Source organism: Podarcis liolepis, assembly GCF_965112155.1.
Source record: "Podarcis liolepis genome assembly, chromosome: 11".
NCBI classification, from domain to species: Eukaryota; Metazoa; Chordata; class Lepidosauria; order Squamata; family Lacertidae; genus Podarcis; species Podarcis liolepis.
Genome location: NC_139565.1, coordinates 32,051,181 through 32,069,231, shown reverse-complemented (window position 1 = coordinate 32,069,231; position 18,051 = coordinate 32,051,181). Strand labels below are relative to the sequence as shown.

The window sequence follows — 18,051 nt, the reverse complement described above, 5'->3', positions numbered from 1 at the left end:
GCAATATAGGCAGCTGTAGGCAGAAGCCCTAATTTTGTTGCAGCCCAATTATTTAGTACAAGTTTGTATTCAGAGTCTAACAAAATGTTACAATTTTGGATCTCTCCCTATGCAAATAATTACAAAACAAGATCTAGGCTAAGATTTTACAGCCATGAAAGAGTTCATAAATAGGACAGTTTTATAGTGCATTGTTTAGTTAACATATCTTACAATAAAGACATTAAAACCAGCATCTTGCAGAAAATCTGATCCCTAAAACTAGAAATAGGATTTATTCTACTTATGTCAGCAAACAAATCATAAAAGACTATTTATCAATACCTGAGCAGCAATGTCAATCACTAGCACTAGACGGGGGGGGGGGCATTAGAAAGCAAGAGTATTTACTCAGCCTTCTTACAAATCTTATCACTGTGAACAGAAGCCAGCCTGACAAAGAATGCTGTGTAGACCTAAAACATACAAAGTCATTTTTAACGCCAAAAATATCCAGAACAAGACGGAGCAGGGAGGCTTGGCATGAGGCTCAACAACTTATTTGCAACTTACTCTGTCTCTGCAAAATATAGGCAGGCCATGCAAGACTGTTTCAGCATTCTTTAAACACCTCTTTGGTACTATCCAGTCACCATTGCCAGGACCAGCAAACAGAAGCTTAGCATTGCTGCACAGTACTGTGCATGTCTTGTAGATGTTGGCTATGCTTCTGGACAAAGAAAAATTCTTTCATACAGAATAACGCACTATGTAATAATGAATTATGCATGCTTTAGATGAACACTACCATAAGACTTCCTATGATTCAATTAAAAGCAACAAATTATCTCCTGCATGTTTCACAGAACATTAGATCTTCTTTTAAGCAGTCATACAGAACAGTTGTGACACTGTAAAAGGATACATTGCAAAAGCCAGAACAAGCAGACACCAGACTATACTGATATTCATTTCTTGTGAGGGCTTCACCCAGCTGTAGTAGGCTTCAGTAACCAAATATACCACGGTAGCTGCAACTGTGAAGTCCACCAGCCACTGATATTCAGGAAAATAATGCAAGGCTGAAATATAAATGGTTACTTAGTAACTGAAATACAAGCAGAAAACATTTTTAGCATCTGTGGTTCCTAGAGTTTCAAATACACCCAGGATGTCCATACATGAACTGCAGTTATCAACCTTTCATTGTTGTTTTCTTAAAAATAAAAAACCAACAACTTTCAACTATAATTAGATTACTAGAAGACCAATCACAAAATGCGGAAAATAGCTAGAATATCCAGATACACCAAATAGAAGGCACAAGCTTTTTGGAAAGGAGGATATTGCTCCTTGAATCCAGTTCAAATGGATTCACTGCTTTATTATACCTAGCTACACTACTGGTCCATCCAGTTTCATACAGTCCACTCTGATTAGCAATGGCTTGCCAGGATCACAAACAGGGATGTCCCCCAGCTCTGCAACCACAGGAATTTTATCTGACGATGCCATGGACTGATCAGGATTGCATCCATGCAAAGTGTGTGTTCTACCTGCCATCAAATACATAACTCTATGAGAACTACCATGACCAGTTTGATATCAGTATCATCTTGGGACAGCTTAAAAACTTTAAGTTTAGCCTACAATGTACAGTGGGTCTTCTCTCTCTAAAATGATGCTGATTGGAGCCCTTTCTGTATGCCATCAGAAAGTCCTCCTCCAACATGCACTGATGCTCAAAGTGAAGTAAATCTTTCCAATGCAAAACTTAAAATAGCTTCCTCCCTTCATGATTTATTTGAAATTGGCTGTAAAACAAATAATGGTTGTTACATGGAATTCATTTCTCAACTTACACAATTTACTATGCAAAGTTAGGGACAGCTATAATGAGCTTACCCTTCACCTCCCAACTTCTCCACTAATATTTCAAGTCGTTGTTTAGAAACTAGATGCTTTTAAAACAGGGGCCAGATTTGAAATTCAAAAAAGGCTAATTTGCACCTTGGAAAATGTTTGTTCTACAAGAAAGTACCTGAACAAACCTGGAATTAAGAATTATGTAGCTCTCTTTGGACAACACCATACATTTAGTATTAAAAATTGCACAATTGTGACACCATGCAGTTTATAATGGTCTCAGACCCTTACCTAATGCATCTATTTCAGTAATAGACTTTGTTTCCAGATGAAGATCAATGTCTTTAGGAATGGTTAGCGGTTTGTTTTCAATATGACCATTATATTTCCTGTAAAGAGAGACACATCATAAAAACCATTCCATATCCTGAGTGCCATCAAAGTTACCAGTCTCCCTCTTTTTCTTTCTCTATGTGTGTGATTTATTTAGCATCAGGGTGCAGCCAAAGTTGGTGGAGTCGGAGGGAGTGGGAAAAATGGTTTGGATCAGGGCCACAAATGAAGAGTTAGCCACTCCTACAGTAAACAAACAAAATTTATAAGCCATACTCAATATGGGGATAAAGGTGGAGAGAAGGCAAATACCTTAGAGATTCTATTATATTCTATATTGGGGGGGCAGATGTGCACATCCATCCAGTTTTCCATATGTAGAACAGTATTTTTGAAAGACTAATTGGAATAGCAAATAGTCATCCCCATTTTCTAGCTAGGAGACAGAGGTTGAAAAACAGTGACGGGCTCATATTGCTTACTTACCTATCTTTCTTGCTTTTTCCTTTTTGTTGTTTCCCGGCAAGAATACGTAATTCTTCTTCTGTGGGATGCAGATACCATCGCAAGCTACCAGATTTTTGAAGAAGCAGGTACCAAGAGAAATACAGGTGTTTGTCAGACTAAATGTAAAAGAATTTGCTTTCTTGTTCATTCACAAAATTCCTGATTTCAAGCTGATGTTATCATATGTCACATACTGCCTTACATAATTGTTGCTCTGTAGTAGATAGCCCCAGTTATCAGAATGAGCTTCCAAACTGGTGTCACTTTTGTACATTGAGGTTTCAAAAGACTAGCTTATTATGTTACAGAAACGCACATAAGGAGCTTCAAAGATATCAGTTTAAAAGTGCTGTGACTCAACTAATGAGGTTCAAAAATAGTTTTAAAAGCACACAGTGACTACCAAAAGCCTCTGGTGACTGGAGGTGGAGGGCAGAGCAATCATACTCTTCATTTCTGCCCAAACGCCACCTTTTTGCCATCTGCCTACATTTTCTACATTTTTATCCTTTCAAACAGCTTCTGAAACCAAAATCTCACATTCTAAGTAACTTGGTTATTAAGAGTTCAGAACAAAACAAAAAAGGGTTGTGTTGCTATGCAAAAATAACCACTGGCAACATGCAGTATTTTCACTACTGCAGCTAAATTAATGTCAGGACTTCCAATATTCCATGACAGTCCCCATGAATACCCAGGTGCAGCTGTAAAAATCTCTATAGGAGTCCATGATGGACCAACAAAATGCTGTTGTTTTAACACCAAGCAAGGGTCAATGCAACTATATCATCCCCTCTGCGTAATTTGTGCTTCTACCTATCCTCTCTAGTGAGATGTTTGGTCTAGAACAAGCAGCTCCCACAATCCATCCTTGCATTTCCCATCCAGCCACCTGGCTCATACAATCCTTACTTGAATAATCAATTCAATTTAAGGTGAATGGGAAAATCATTAGTTATTACTTGTAAAACCAATCAACTGAACACCTCGGCACCACACATTTTAAAGTGATTTTGTTTGAACTAGGTGTGGAATTATTTAATCAACATCTTTAACTTATTTCTTACTACGGGAATATTTTTTTAAAAAAAGATTAATTCTTGCTATCTGGAATTTCAGAACATTTATATCAGAATAGTCTGTAAACTAGGGGATTATGTTGCTAATACTTCACCATTTTTTCAGAACTATCTGTTGACAAGACAACCTGCAAGGAAAAGAACACATCCAAATGGAAATTTATGACTAATCTTGAACTATTGTGATCCAGATCACTAAGAAATGTATCACAAATAGTATACTTGCCCCTAACAACAGCTTGTTTTGTGAATAAACTATCCCGCTTCTTTCTTTCATTTTCAACTTCGTATTTCAACTATAGGAAGAACTGTATTTTATTACAGGCACTTAAGGAAGAAATATGTTGCCACAGGATTAAGAGGAACTTAGATGGAACAGAATAGTCTGCAACAAGAACCCTGCCAAGAGTTATGTTCATTAAGATACACAGTAGTATAACTAAGCATACCACGTATTACTCAATTTCATCTGAAGTTACAGTACAGTGATAAATCTCCAAATGACTTTAAAAGATTGAAAGTGACTATTCTACTGAAAGCCAAACTTTCAAGATCTGCACATCACTATGATTTGTTTCTAGGTAAACGCAAATGCATTACAGAATTGGGCAATTACAACAACACCTTACAGTCTTATCAGTGGTATTATGGTATAAGCTTTCATGGGCTAGAACCCACTTTGTCAGACGTTCAATTTGTTGCCCTTATCTTACCTGCCACTACAGAGAAGCCACCGCGCCAGAGAGTAGTGAGGTATGATCTTCTGTATAATACTAGCCATCACCATGGTAACCACCAGCTGCACACCTATCACACCCTGTGGAGGAATAAGCCAATGTATGTTAACATGCCGGAACATTTTTTTATATTTCAAAGCCTACAGTTCTAAAATGAACCTTTATATACTGCAGGGTTGTTTTTGTAACTGTGAACTTACGACTGTTCGTCCTAATCCCTCCATAAAGGCATTGATAAAGGATTCAGAAATATGGCTTTCTAGGAAAGAAAGCACACATCTAGCTGTTTTTCCATTATAGCACACTATTTCTGAAGATCAAATAAATTACATAACCACCAACATTACTTTTAAAAATGTGTTTTAAAGGGGGACAGAGAATGCTCAGTTCAAATTCTTACCCTGCCTGGGCCAAGCTTGCAATTAGTCACTTGTAAAACAAGTCACAACTTCCAGACTTGGGTCCACTCTCTCTTATATCTTTAAAAACTGGTTATTTAGAGCTGATCCATAATACATGCAGAAGCCCAGATACACATGTGCCTACTATAGGAAACTCAAGAGAGTGACTGACCATTGCTCCTGGGCACATGACAAGTCTGTTCCCCACATATTTATTGCATTTATTACCATTTATGAATCACTTCCTATAAAATATTTCAAAGCAATTGAACTATAAAAATGACAATTTCATAAATAAAACAATTTTGTAAATAAAGCTATTTAAAAAAATAAAAATAAGAAATGTTACATGCTACCATGCTGTATATCTGCATATTCAGCCTGCAGCCTAAAATAAAGAGGTTGTGAGTATAATACTTTCCAATGTGGCCTGTGCAACACTGTAGTGATGAATTTGCATAATTAGAATACATGTGGTAATTTCCATCACAAAGTCTTATACCTATAAGCCTTTAGAAATCTATGCTGGGTGAATAAGAAGTAAAGATATGGAATAATAAGTAAAACAAAGAAAAAAACAGAGACTAAATATCTGGTGGGAAAACTCTTTTGGTTCAAGGGCTGAATTCAAAGATGGCCATCTTCCAGGGGCCACACAGTGGGTGGAGCCAGAAAGGCTCTCCAGCTAACAAAGGAAAGCGTGCACACACAAAAGGTTCCCCAAGCACCATCCCATATCACACATCAGGATCACATTCCAATTCTCCATTTATCAATGCAAGACAGAGAATGCACATCCCACCCCATCCACATAAAAGTTGCATCTCAATTCTAAAGACAGCAAAACAAAAACTTCCTGCACTTAGCAGGAAGAACCATATGCACAAATATAGGATGGGAGACACCTGGCTTACTAGCAGTACATGTGAAAATGATCTAGGGGTCTTGGTGGACCACAAGCTTAACATGAGTCAACAGTGTCATGCAGCAGCAAAAAAAACAAAAACATTTACCGTATATACTCAAGTATAAGCTGACCCAAATATAAGCCGGGGCACCTAATTTTAGCACAAAAAACTGGGAAAAACTTATTGACTCGAGTATAAGCCGGTTCACGACACCACAGTAGTGGAGGAACAACAAGCAGCCCGAAAGGGCTCTTTTGGGCTGCTCATTCCTCCTCCACCACCGCTGACAGCGGCAAAGGCGGAGAAGGAAGGAGAAGCCCAAAAGAACTCCTTTTGGGCTGCTCATCCCTCCGCCGCCGCCTCTGCCACTTGCAAGAGCAGGCATAGGAGCTGCAGTTTGGAGAGGCACAGCGCAGTGCCTCTCCCAACTGCGGCTCCTGTACCTGCCCTTGTGAGAGGTGGGCGGCAGCGGTACAAGTGGCGAGAAAAGGCTCCTTTTGGGCTGCTCGTCCCTCTGCCACCGCCACCCGCCTCACTCAAGTATAAGTCGAGGGGGGCTTTTTCAGCATTAAAAAAGTGCTGAAAAAGTCAGCTTATACTCTAGTATATATGGTATTTGGCAACCAACACCAGTCAAAAATTATTAGTTTAATGTGGCATTTGGAACCCATATTCAAGTTTCTGCATATTGAAATAAAAAAAACGCTGCTAGGCATGCATAGTGCACCATCTGAGAGGCAGCAGACTAACATTATACTTCACAGTGAGAGAAAACTGCCCAAGATGCTTTTAGCATCTTATATACCCAAGTCGGCAATCCATGTTTCCCGAAAATATTGGTAAAAAGCAAGGCTCACCAATTGCTAAACATCACTTTATTACTTACCAAATAGTATACACTTTTCATCCCAGTGCTATGATAAATTATAGTCTGAGATTTCATGGAAAAATAGTGACCATAATACAGTCAGGCTATAAAAGGCCCCCAGGAAATAACTTATTCAAGGGCAAGAAAATTGTTTGCACACAATTATGCCTAATATTTACTTTTGCTGCAGCACTTTGTTTTGAAGAGAATTTAGCAGCTGCATTGTAACAATATCTAGAGGTCAGACAGTTTGGAACCACATTCTGATAAGGCATTGTGATAAGTGGTAAGCATAGAGCAATTGACAAAACAGGTTAAATATGGAAGACATGATCTAGGGGGGAAACAAGGTCAACAGAGAGAAAAATGTATAAGCTGAAATGTAGAGCACAACAGCACTATTTCTCAGATTTTTGTATTGCTCCTTAGAAATAACATGACTACAGGGCTGATTTGGGACGCTGCTTTTGAAACTCAGTGTCAAAACTGTTTGCAATGTAGCATTAGTAGTTTCTCTAACAAAAACAACAACAGCTTCACTATAAGCACCAACCCTTTAGGAATATTAAGTACTCTTGAGTTTAAGATTTCAGGGTTGATTCATACAGCTTCTCCTCATCAAGGGTAGACAACATGATGCCCTTTAGATGTTCTTGGACTACAATTTCCATCAGCTCAGCCAGCATGGACAATGGTCATGGGATGATGGGAGTAGTAGTTCAGCAACATCTGGAGGGCACCACATGAAGCAGAGCACAAGAACAAGTCTCAGGCTTGCATACATTCCCACTGTGCATACAAGGTCATGAAAGATCAACTCTCTATATACTCATATTCCATTCACATGATCCATCCATCTCTTTTGCAGAGATTATGAATATAACACAAAGATACAGAGGACGAAAGTCAACATTAGCCATACTCAGAATATACCCACTGAAATCAATGAAATTAAATCAGTCTATTGATTTCAATGAATCTACTCTGGTTATGACTTAGTTAGATCTCATATAAGCATTAGAGAGAGAGAAATTTGCAGGCAATATTTGTGTGTCAAGGTGCGTGAACAGAAGTATTCAGTGTTAAACTTTAGGAATGTTCTGCTTCTCTTCCTAATGATGAAGCGTGACAAGTCTACCACACTCCCACTGCCCCCAAAAGGTAGAAAATGAAAATCTATTATATAAATTATACACAAATTTAACTCATAGTATGGGTAGCAACCAATGGCACTGTAGAGCTGGAAATCTGGGAGCTGCATCCTTGCTCTGCTGAAATGCAACAGATCCTCAAGTCCAGGCTGAAAACAGAAACTAAACAGGTCCTGGCAGGATTCACTAGGTTCCAGTTGTACAAGGCTGCTTCCCACAGTGTAAATCAATGGAAGATAATAAGTAGTTCAGAAGACTGCTGCTTCGTGACCTAGTTTCTCAAACACCACTGGCTAAGAGGTTCTTAAAGTACGATATAGCTCATGCAACATTTATCATGCCTACATTAAGAAGTTTTGCCCCTAAAGATAATATGTAGTATGAATTCTAAAGCTCTTTCAACAGTCTCAACAGCATGGGATTGGCTCCTTCTTACATCTCTTCTGTGGTTTCAGAAGCTTCGGGCCATGTGAAAGGGAGTTGAAAATATTGCTCCTTTCCATGCCAGGATCACCCCAGTTCCCCAACAGGGCAACACTAGCATGGAATGAGCCATGTTGAAATACAGGACCTGGTCTAAACAGCAAACTAGAAAAGAGATGTGCAGCAGTGATTTTCAAACCATAAGGTTAACCTAAAAAGAGAACCCCTTCCCTTCCTACATCGGTGGACATCCACTCAGCTGGTCACAATACCGTGTTTCAGGAAACATTCACCAGTGCTGGCCTAATATTAGGAGAATCCAGTTTATTGCAGGGTTTTACTCAAAAAGCACCAAAAAATACTTTTCAGTCGATAACTAAGGTCTCAGTTCTCACTTTCAAGTTGACAACTGAAGGACAATACACCTGAAATTACAATGAAGAACTCTAGAGCATACTGCATGTTTTTATTTGTTTTACATCCTGCTGCTTTGTTGATTTTTTGTTTTGGGTTTTTTTGCAATTTATTGAATTTTATTGTTTTTAATGCTATAGAACAATTTTAAGCATACTATAAAAATAATAAATAAATAAATAAATAAATAAATAATGACTTTCATCATTAGATTGGAAGCAATACCACATTCATTTTCCAACAGCAGATAAACAGGTGCTTTTGGAAGATCACAAGCAATGTCCTTAAATGGTTGATAGCCGCCCTCTCCCAACAGTTGAGGCATCCAGTTTCAGTGGTATGGCAATTCCACTTAACTATATGACTAATAGTATTTAATGGGGCAGTCTATCCCATATACCCTTGGGTTCATTTTCCACTAATATTTTTAGGTGTACATGTAAAGGTTACATGGTGCGAATGTGGAAAATACGTTTGCAAAACACATATATGACACATCACACAAATACAGTTGGGAAAGAGCAGAGATTTCATAGGACACCATGACTCAGTGTATGCTTGGTGGCAAATCTAGGTAATTGAGTGTAAGAAGTGATATTCAGGATGATTTGAAACACATATATGAAGTTGATTTTTTTTCTTTGAAGTTTTACAGAAGGGCTTGCAGGTCACTGAAACAACATAGGCTGACCACTCATTCAGCAGTGGTTGGGTCACTGAAATCTGGAATGCATACTACTATCACAGGTGCCATCTGCAGACAACCCCCCTCCCTCAAATTATAGCAATACCACCAGTGCTCATTCTCATACTTATGTATATTTCCAAGTGAAATTATCAAGTATGGTACAAGGAGACAACTACCTTTCATCGCAGAAGCAGGTGAGGTGGAATTGCTATTTCAGCACGTTTATATGCCCTCCTTATCCAGCCTCACAGCTTGTGCTTATATTTAAGAACAGCAATATTAAATGGATTAGACTCAGCCAAATCAGTTCTCAACAAGCAAATAAAACCCAACTGTATTTTTTTCATAGGGTATATATTAGAATAGCTGGAAATCTGGATAAATTTGTAGTTTTGGGTTGACTATATCCATTGACTTGGTGGTTTCTTTGTTTTCAGTGCACACACACATTATGCATTCCACTGAGCTTGATCAATTGACTGTCCCTGAATCACAAATGAAGAGCAGGAACACCTCAACAGGAACAATGGCTTATCAGCAGGCCTGGGCCCTGTGGCTGGTCAGATGAAACTAGGCCTCACCCACCCCACCTAGAAAGTCCACCCACACTGGAAAAAGGAGAACACACGTGGCCACGCTTCCCCAAGTTAACCTAAGAAGAGCCTACTAGATTAGCACAGTTGCCTCCATTTGGCCCAGCATCTTGTTCACACAGTGGCCAAGCGGCTGCCTGTGGAAAGTCCACAAGCAAGACCTTCACCCCTGTGTTTGCCAGCAACTGGCATCCAAAAGCATTCCCTGCCTCTCCCTGTGGAGGCAAGGGCATAGCGATCAGTAAGGTAAAGGTAAAGGGACCCCTGACCATGAGGTCCAGTCGTGACCGACTCTGGGGTTGCAGCGCTCATCTCGCTTTATTGGCCAAGGGAGCCGGCATACAACTTCCGGGTCGTGTGGCCAGCATGACTAAGCCGCTTCTGGCGAACCAGAGCAGCGCACAGAAACGCCGTTTACCTTCCCGCTGGAGCAGTACCTATTTATTTACTTGCACTTTGACGTGCTTTCGAACTGCTAGGTTGGCAGGAGACAGCCACGAATTTCCTCGGGCCTCTTTTAAATTAATCCCAGTTGGTGGCCACCACTGCCCTCCTGTGAGGTTGCACACGGATATTTGAAAACAGGAAACCCTACATCCCCCGGTAGGCAGCTGTGGAGAAGATGGGCTGACGTCCATAGGGTAGGGATTGTGGGAGTCCGCAGCATCCGAAGGCCCGGCCTTCGTTTCCGAACAGGGATGGGGAACCTGTGGTCCTGCAGATGTTGCTGGGCTACAGCTCCCATCTCCCCTAGTCACTGGCCATCCTGGTTGGCGCGGACAGAAGGTGGTGTTCAGCAACATCCAGAGGCCCACAGCTTCCGCACCCCCGACTTCTCCCCACACACAAACACCCCTATTCCGGCTGCAGCCCTCGCCCTCAAAAACAAGATTTGTCCCGAAAGCCCTAAAAGGGCCAACCGGCTCTAGGGAGAACTTCCAACTCTCCCTGCCTCTCTTCTCCCCTCCGAGGTCTCACCCTCCAGAGACTCACCATGCTGCCCCAGGAGCCTCCGCCGCCGCCGCCTCGCGGGCTCTCCCCACACCCAGCTCATAAATCCTCCCCGCGCGAGCCGAGAAGCGCAGAATGCTCGCGGGGAGGCTCCGGTGCCGCTCGGAACCCCTCTCGCCAGCTAACGCCGGTTTCTAATGCCCGGCTCACGCCTCCCAAAGCCTGCAGAGGTCACGCCGGGACCCAGGTGAACAAGGACCCCGAGCAGGGCTGCCCTGAAGATCCGCCTGAAAAAAGGAAGAGCCTCTCGTTTCGCGGCGCACCGCTTCGCCGCATTCCTGTCGCGGTGGAGAGGCAATTGCTTCACACCGAGACTCTAAGCGGAAAGGGGATGCATTTCGCCCATAAGATGCTGTTCTTGAATTATTTGTTTTATCAGGCGCAAGGAAAGGCATCCCGATGCCGGGGAGCAAGGGCAGGAGCCCTGTCACGTGACATGGGAGGTCACCAGAGTCGCCCTTTCTGCCGTCCGAGAAAATTAGTCTGAGGTGAAGCGGGGATGCCTCTCGCTTGGGATTCTGATTTGTGTGTATTGCAGGTCGCTGTCCGTCCAACCCCCCCCCCATCCCCGGCAAGACGGCTACTCATAGGCAGCTAAGCACAAGGATCGTTGGCAAAAGCTAGGCTTTTTAAAACGGTGTGAAGAGAGCGACAAATAACGAGAGCAAGATAAGAGACCTAGTCAATGAGGGGAGAGGGAGTGAAGTCTTGACTAGCGGAGCAGCGCATTCAATTAGCGCATGCGCCGCCCTGAGAAGCGCTAAGGGCGGCTGAGTGCGCACGCATCGTTATAACCAACCGCCGCCTGGTATGAAAGTGCGTACACCCGGAAGTTTTGGCTGGCACGTCTCGTGCCGTGGAAGGAGGGGGAGCGGAGGGAGGCGCGTCAGGAGTCTCGCGCGAGCTGCTGAGGCGAAAGGCGGTTGGGGGCGGCTCGCGCATGCCGCCTGCTACGTTTGCCGTTATTCTAAGGCCGCTGAGGAGGAGGAGGAGGCGGCGGCTCTTTCCCGCCCGAGGAGCCTCACCATCGCGCGTTGCTTCCACCCGTGCAGAACCGCGAGCCTCCCAGCTCCTTAACGCGAACACCAAAATTATTGCAGGAGCTCATCTCTGGTTGCCGAGTCGCAAATATATATATACATTCAGTCTAAACGAGAGTTTGTGTCAATGTGTGTCAATTCTAGCTGCTTTGACGCGAGAGAAATGTGGAAGCCCCTCACCCACCCCTCAGTAGAATTGCCTGCACCACATAAAGATAATAAAGCATTATATTCTACCTTCCTATAAAAAATATACAAGGTGGCTTACAATCGAAATGAAAGTAATGAGCAAGGATAATACTGTTGCGTTCACCCCAATCTCCGAGAGGCTCCAGCATCTACCCAGGTTTGGTTTCCTGGGAATAGAAATCAGTAGAGACTGGGGGGGGGGGTCTTTAGGATATATGGATCCACAGGTGTGCATCCTGACTAGCATAGGTTGGAAGGAGTTACAGCATGGATGTTCCAACAGCTCTTGTTTTAATGGGAGCCCAGCCACCCACCAAACCACAGCTTTGTGGGATTTAGCCTGCAGAGAAACTCAAGCCTTCCATTTCTTTCAGCTCGCAGCTGAAAATTCATGCATGCACAGCCCCGGCTTGGCCTATTCTCCATCCTAGGATGACATTCCTGTTTGCATAGGCATTTGGTGGCTGAAGGATGCTATGTGAGGGATTCAGTGTATTACTTAGGAGATGGTTTCATCAGGCAAGCAGAAGTGCTTGAGCTGATGGAGCAACCTCCCCTCTTTCCCCCCCTTGAGGTGTTCTGGGGGTTCTCCCAACACCGCCAGCCCCCCCCAGCCAGTTTTGATGGGCGCAGGGAGAGAGGGAGAGAAAACTGGACTAAGGAAATGTGTTTTCTATGGGGCTACCTCTGAAGCCAACTCCAATGGTAGCCAGAAGGCCTAAGGCCTAAAGATGTGGCATCACTTATTTGCACCAGTTGTGTTGGCTTTCTAGGCCTAAATCAAAGTCTGTGCACTCTGACACGGTGTTCTGTTGCGCCAGAAGTGGTTTAGTCATGCTGGCCACATGACCCGGAAAGCTGTCTGGACAAATGCCAGCTCCTTCGGCCTGAAAGCGAAATGAGCACCGCAACCCCATAGTTGACTGGACTTAATCGTCCAGGCGTTTTTTACCTTTTTACCTTACCTTGCTGCAATTAACCATGGTCATAATCTAAGATCCAGGTCTGAGGTCTGGTTTATGTTCCTGCTGGTGAAATTGGTTACGTTGGCAAGTACGGAGCCTTTTTGGTGGTGGCTCTGCAATTGGGAACCTTTCTTATTTCCTCTGGGCAATCTAGCTTTTGATAATCCTGTGGTGGCAGTTGGGTAACAAAAAGTCATCTCAGCTGGAACCCTGGGAGCTAGATTTCTCCAGGCTGTTCTGTGTTCTCACTCCTCTATTTAAGTATATTGTCCACTGATACCAAAGGCCTGATCAAAAACATCTCCCCCACACACTGGCACATACGAGTTCCCCATCCATTTTCCCCTACTCATTCCAAATTAACCCTGAATTTCAAAGGCCAGCCCAGTAAAGAAGAGCCCATAAGTGTTCTGAAATATACTCCATCTTGCACTTTGGTGGGCCAGGAGTGAAAAAGAACCTCATACTGTAATTGGAAGCTACCAAATTCCATAAACCAAAACAATTTTTTAACAATGGCAGAGGTGTAAATGTCACATTTGCAACAAAATCATTTCTGATATGGATACATTTTAAGAACCACCAACTATCTTTAAAACAAAACAAAACCTGTTAACCAGTAAATGATGGAAATGAGGAAACACTGTATGCTGGCTTGGAAAAAAGCAGAGTGCATACCAGGAGAGCATGTGTTGAGTCACCTGACCAGCATTTTTAATTGTATCAGTGGCAGTTCTCCAAAGCAAACACACACAATCAGCAAAAAGATTCAATTAGCTGCCGTATAATAGATTTAAATTTAATAGGCTAACTTTCTGCCATATCTCTGTTAAAATGGTTTAGCATACATCTCAGCCAATGTTACAGTTATGTGTAGCATTACTGGGATACCATAAGAGAACTACCCTTGTAAAATCAGTTGTTAATTGCAATGTTGATACAACAACATGAAAACCTCAATGTAGTAACATTAAAAGAAGCCTTCTGCATATCAACAACAACTAAATTTTTGGATGTCACAGTTTCAAATATTATCCTTTGGTTTCTGAGATGAAAGATATGGTCATTACTTTTTTTTCTTGTCTGGCAATGTATGGGTTTTCAATCCAACCCTTGCTTTAAAGAACTAGCAGGTTTCTATCTCCAAAGCACACTGCACATAATTTCAGTACTCAGTGCTGTTTTTATCCTACAGTAGCTGTTCATGCTCCACAACATACTGCCTTTATGGATTTATGAGTTATATTTCTCTAGTACTGCACATCCCAGGAGGTTAGTTGCAGAAATATCATTAATGACAAAAATATTAAATGAAAACAATTATGAAATCTGTATTAGTATAAGAATGTGATCAGAACAATTCGAATGTATTGGTCCTACCCATCTGTACAAACTAATGGATTCTTTTGTATAAGGATCATTTTTATTTGAGAAACAATCAGAGTTCTAGAGTTGTATTGCATCCTGTGTAAAGATTTTGTATTCTCTTACTGTTCAGACATAATAGCAAATGATTAAAAGTAACTTGCTTCTGCTGGACAGGTAGGGAACAGTGATTATTCAAGTCTACAGGAACTTGACCACTGCAAGGTCACACAGGTCAGAAACAGAATTTGAAAATCAATCCATTCTTTCATGGGGAACTACTGTAATGAACAAAATAACTACAGTATGTTCTGAGGCTTGGGAGCAAGTTAACTACCTGAAAACAGTAATTTTTTTTGAAAAGTGCCATAGGCCCAGTCTGGGTTGTGAGCTCCTGAGGCAGCCATGAAGTTTGCTCCAAATATATGGATGGGTACAAAAGTACTGCCTTCTATCTGTACAGGAAAACCAAGCACTGCAGCTTAAGAATTGTTGGCAGGCTAGCTACTAGCTTATAAACCTAAGAGACAGTCCAGTCCATTATTGCTTATATGGTTTTAAAAATGTCTTCAGTTAACTTTGCAAAGGGAGTGCTTGGGAACTGCTGGGAAAAGTTTAGACCACCTTGTAAAGTTGCTCATCTCAGTGGTGTTTGAAAGCAGTGCTGGGCTGAATAAGGGCAAGTAAATAATGCTTGACCCCTGGAAAGATGGGGATTCTTTGAGTGGGTATTTCCATGTCTGAGGGGATGGGCAAATTACTGGTTCTGAATGGGGATACTCTTCCTCTGAAGGAGCAAGTAGCTTAGGGGTACTCCTGGATACAACAGTGTTCTCTGTGGCTAGGACAGAGCTTTCCAAACTTTTCATGTTGGTGACACACTGTTTAGCCATGCATCATTTCGTGTCACAGTAATTCAGTTTTACTAGCAAACCGGAGGTTAAACTAAGCCCCAGGAAGAGCGCGGGGAGCATTCATGCAACATACCTCCACGCTGCAGCTAACACTAACATGTCGCAACACACATTTTGCAAAGCTCTGGGCTAGGACTTGCTTTTACCAGCTTTGTCTAGTTCACCAATGACTGCTGTACAGGCATAGCCTGGCCACTGTAGTCCATGTGATGGTAACCTTGAGGCCAGTGTTTGAAACTCCCATTGTTTTAGGTGCATTTTGCGACAGGGAATTTCATTAGTGTAAGCAGTTTCTGAGTTCTGGGTGCAGTACTGCACCTAAGATTAAAACTGCAGAGTGGCAGGAAAGGAGGAACCTTTTCTGCCTCCCCACTTCCAGCTACTCTCTGAAGACTGGAAAATATTAGGAAGGTGGGCAGGGGAAGGACTAGACCAGTGTTTTTCAACCTTTTTTGGGCAAAGGCACACTTGTTTCATGAAAAAAATCACGAGGCACACCACCACTGTGTGCGGAGAGGGAGATGTCAGAGCCCCGCTGCTCTCTATGGGGAATCGGATGAGAGCGGACCGCCTGTCCGCTCTCATCCGATCCCATCCGATCTGATCCCACCCAGGACGGATGGAAAATAGGGTGGACACAGTCCGGCGCCCGCCTAGTGGGCGAAAAATTGACTTTTTTTTTTTAAAAAAAAAAATCTTTCTAATTTTTCAATTTTTCCCACGGCACACCAGGCAACATCTCGCGGCACACTAGTGTGCCGCGGAACAGTGGTTGAAAAACACTGGACTAGACCATGTGGGAAAATGAACATAATATTTTAGCTGCAGTTCATTCATTTTCAGCTTTGTATTCTTGTGTTATATATATATATCTATATCACCTAGACATTCCATTGTTGCACCCGTAATCTAGGTATAAGGTGCCATTTAGCTCCTAGCTTTCATATCTCAGTTTCTAACACTGCTTGAGGCTGGTTTACTGTAATGTGTTCTATCTGGGAATGCCCTTGGATCTGGTTTGAAAGCTCCAGTTTATGCTGAGTGTGGCAGCCAGACTGCTGATGGGGTACCTGGCTGACAACATGTCAAACCATTGTTAAAACTCCTGTACTGGCTATCCATCTACTTCCAAGACAGGTTCTTGGACCTTGCATTAATTTACAAAGCCCTGAACTGTCCAGGGTACCTTAGGGATCACCTGAGCCCTTATATGCCAGCTCAATCACTGAGATCATATTCAGAGCATCATTGCTCATTCCCCAAGTCAATGAGACTCATTTGACAGCAACAACAAACCCAAGTCTCTAGTGTCATCAGTCCAGTCCTGTGGAATACTCTGCCAATAGAGATTCAGCAGGCACCTGTTTCAGCCTTTAAACACCTGCTGAAAACTTTTCTATTCTGCCAGACTTATGCAGGCAATTAAGAATACATCTTTCCATAACACTTAGCTGATTTCTGCTTTTAAAATGTTTATATGGCTTCCTTGAGTTCCATCATGGGAAAATATGGGGTATAAATAAATATGTAATAATAGTAATATGGTTTTTATTGTATGGTTTTATGTATGGCTGTTGTAATCGACTCTTGTGGGTTGTTTTTTTTTAATGGAACAGTATATAAATATTTTTATAAATAAATCCACCAAGACAAATTGTTGGGAATGTCTAAAGATCCTAATTCATGAGATTCCTAGAAAGTATATGTGAAACACGTGTCCACAGAGCAGGCTTTATATTATATAGTGCAAGTAGAAGAATCCCTGTGTCATATTTATAATGTGTTAAGGGCATTCAGATATGTGAAGCTTTCTGCAAACCAGAAAGAAAAAGACCTAGGTTGAATAAATGTCAGGGCATGAGCTTCAAGCAACAGCTTTTTTCTTTGCTGAAAGACCGCTGACGCTTAGGGAACAGCTAGGGTCAGGGTGGGATATCAAGGTCAGATGACGAGTTTCCTATTCTTCTGTCTTGGCTGAAGCAAGAAGACCAGCTCATCAATTAAAGGGCCAGACTTCAGGGGTCATTCAAACATGTGGAAGTATAAAGGGTCAGTTTGTTGCTTTCACCTATACTGGCTTCTGACTAAAGAATAATGCAAGAACACCAGCGCGTATGCATAATGTATTAAATTATCTCCTCCCCGTTCCCATTGAAAGTACACAGGTGGGACCCCTTTATGCTTTCAGTGCTTCAGAAACATGCAGTTGCCACTTTCAGCTGAGGACACAATTGCTACCTAATGACAGAGTTAAATAAACTGAAGTGGTAAACCAACATGTGAATTATGAAGGTCTTTCCTCACTGGTGGGAGTTGTGTGGTGTCCCATAGATGCTCATTATGTTTTGTTTATACCCAATAGTAAAGTCTGTCATTGCTTCTATAGCATTAGCTGGAAGTGATGATGTCTGATCATAGAATAAAAGCTAGTGAGGATTTTTGTTGTTTGTACTTATTACTCACTGTGTGTCTCTCTGCAAGTGCTATTATATGGCTGACTATTCACCCTGGTTCAAACAGAGGAAACCTTGGAAATATCTTGATATAGGCAGATTACAGAGAAAGCAGAGTTGTTAATACTAAGAGGAAAATAATCCCTGGTGCAGTTTCGTTGACTTCA

The 18,051-nt window shown here is 42.0% G+C and overlaps 1 protein-coding gene across 1 annotated transcript in view; it reads right to left on the bottom strand.

The window, feature by feature from the left end:
• Positions 1-11,705, bottom strand: part of TMEM161B (transmembrane protein 161B) — a 38,226-nt gene extending 26,521 nt beyond the window's left edge. Inside the window, exons 1-5 of the mRNA XM_083465366.1 lie at positions 10,941-11,705; positions 4,478-4,581; positions 2,665-2,748; positions 2,137-2,234; positions 905-1,061 (exon numbers count right to left, since the gene is read on the bottom strand). Coding sequence (XP_083321492.1) covers positions 905-1,061; positions 2,137-2,234; positions 2,665-2,748; positions 4,478-4,581; positions 10,941-10,943 — 446 coding nt within the window. The 5' untranslated portion in view covers positions 10,944-11,705. The remainder of the gene's footprint in view (positions 1-904; positions 1,062-2,136; positions 2,235-2,664; positions 2,749-4,477; positions 4,582-10,940) is intronic.
• Positions 11,706-18,051: the final 6,346 nt, after the last annotated feature.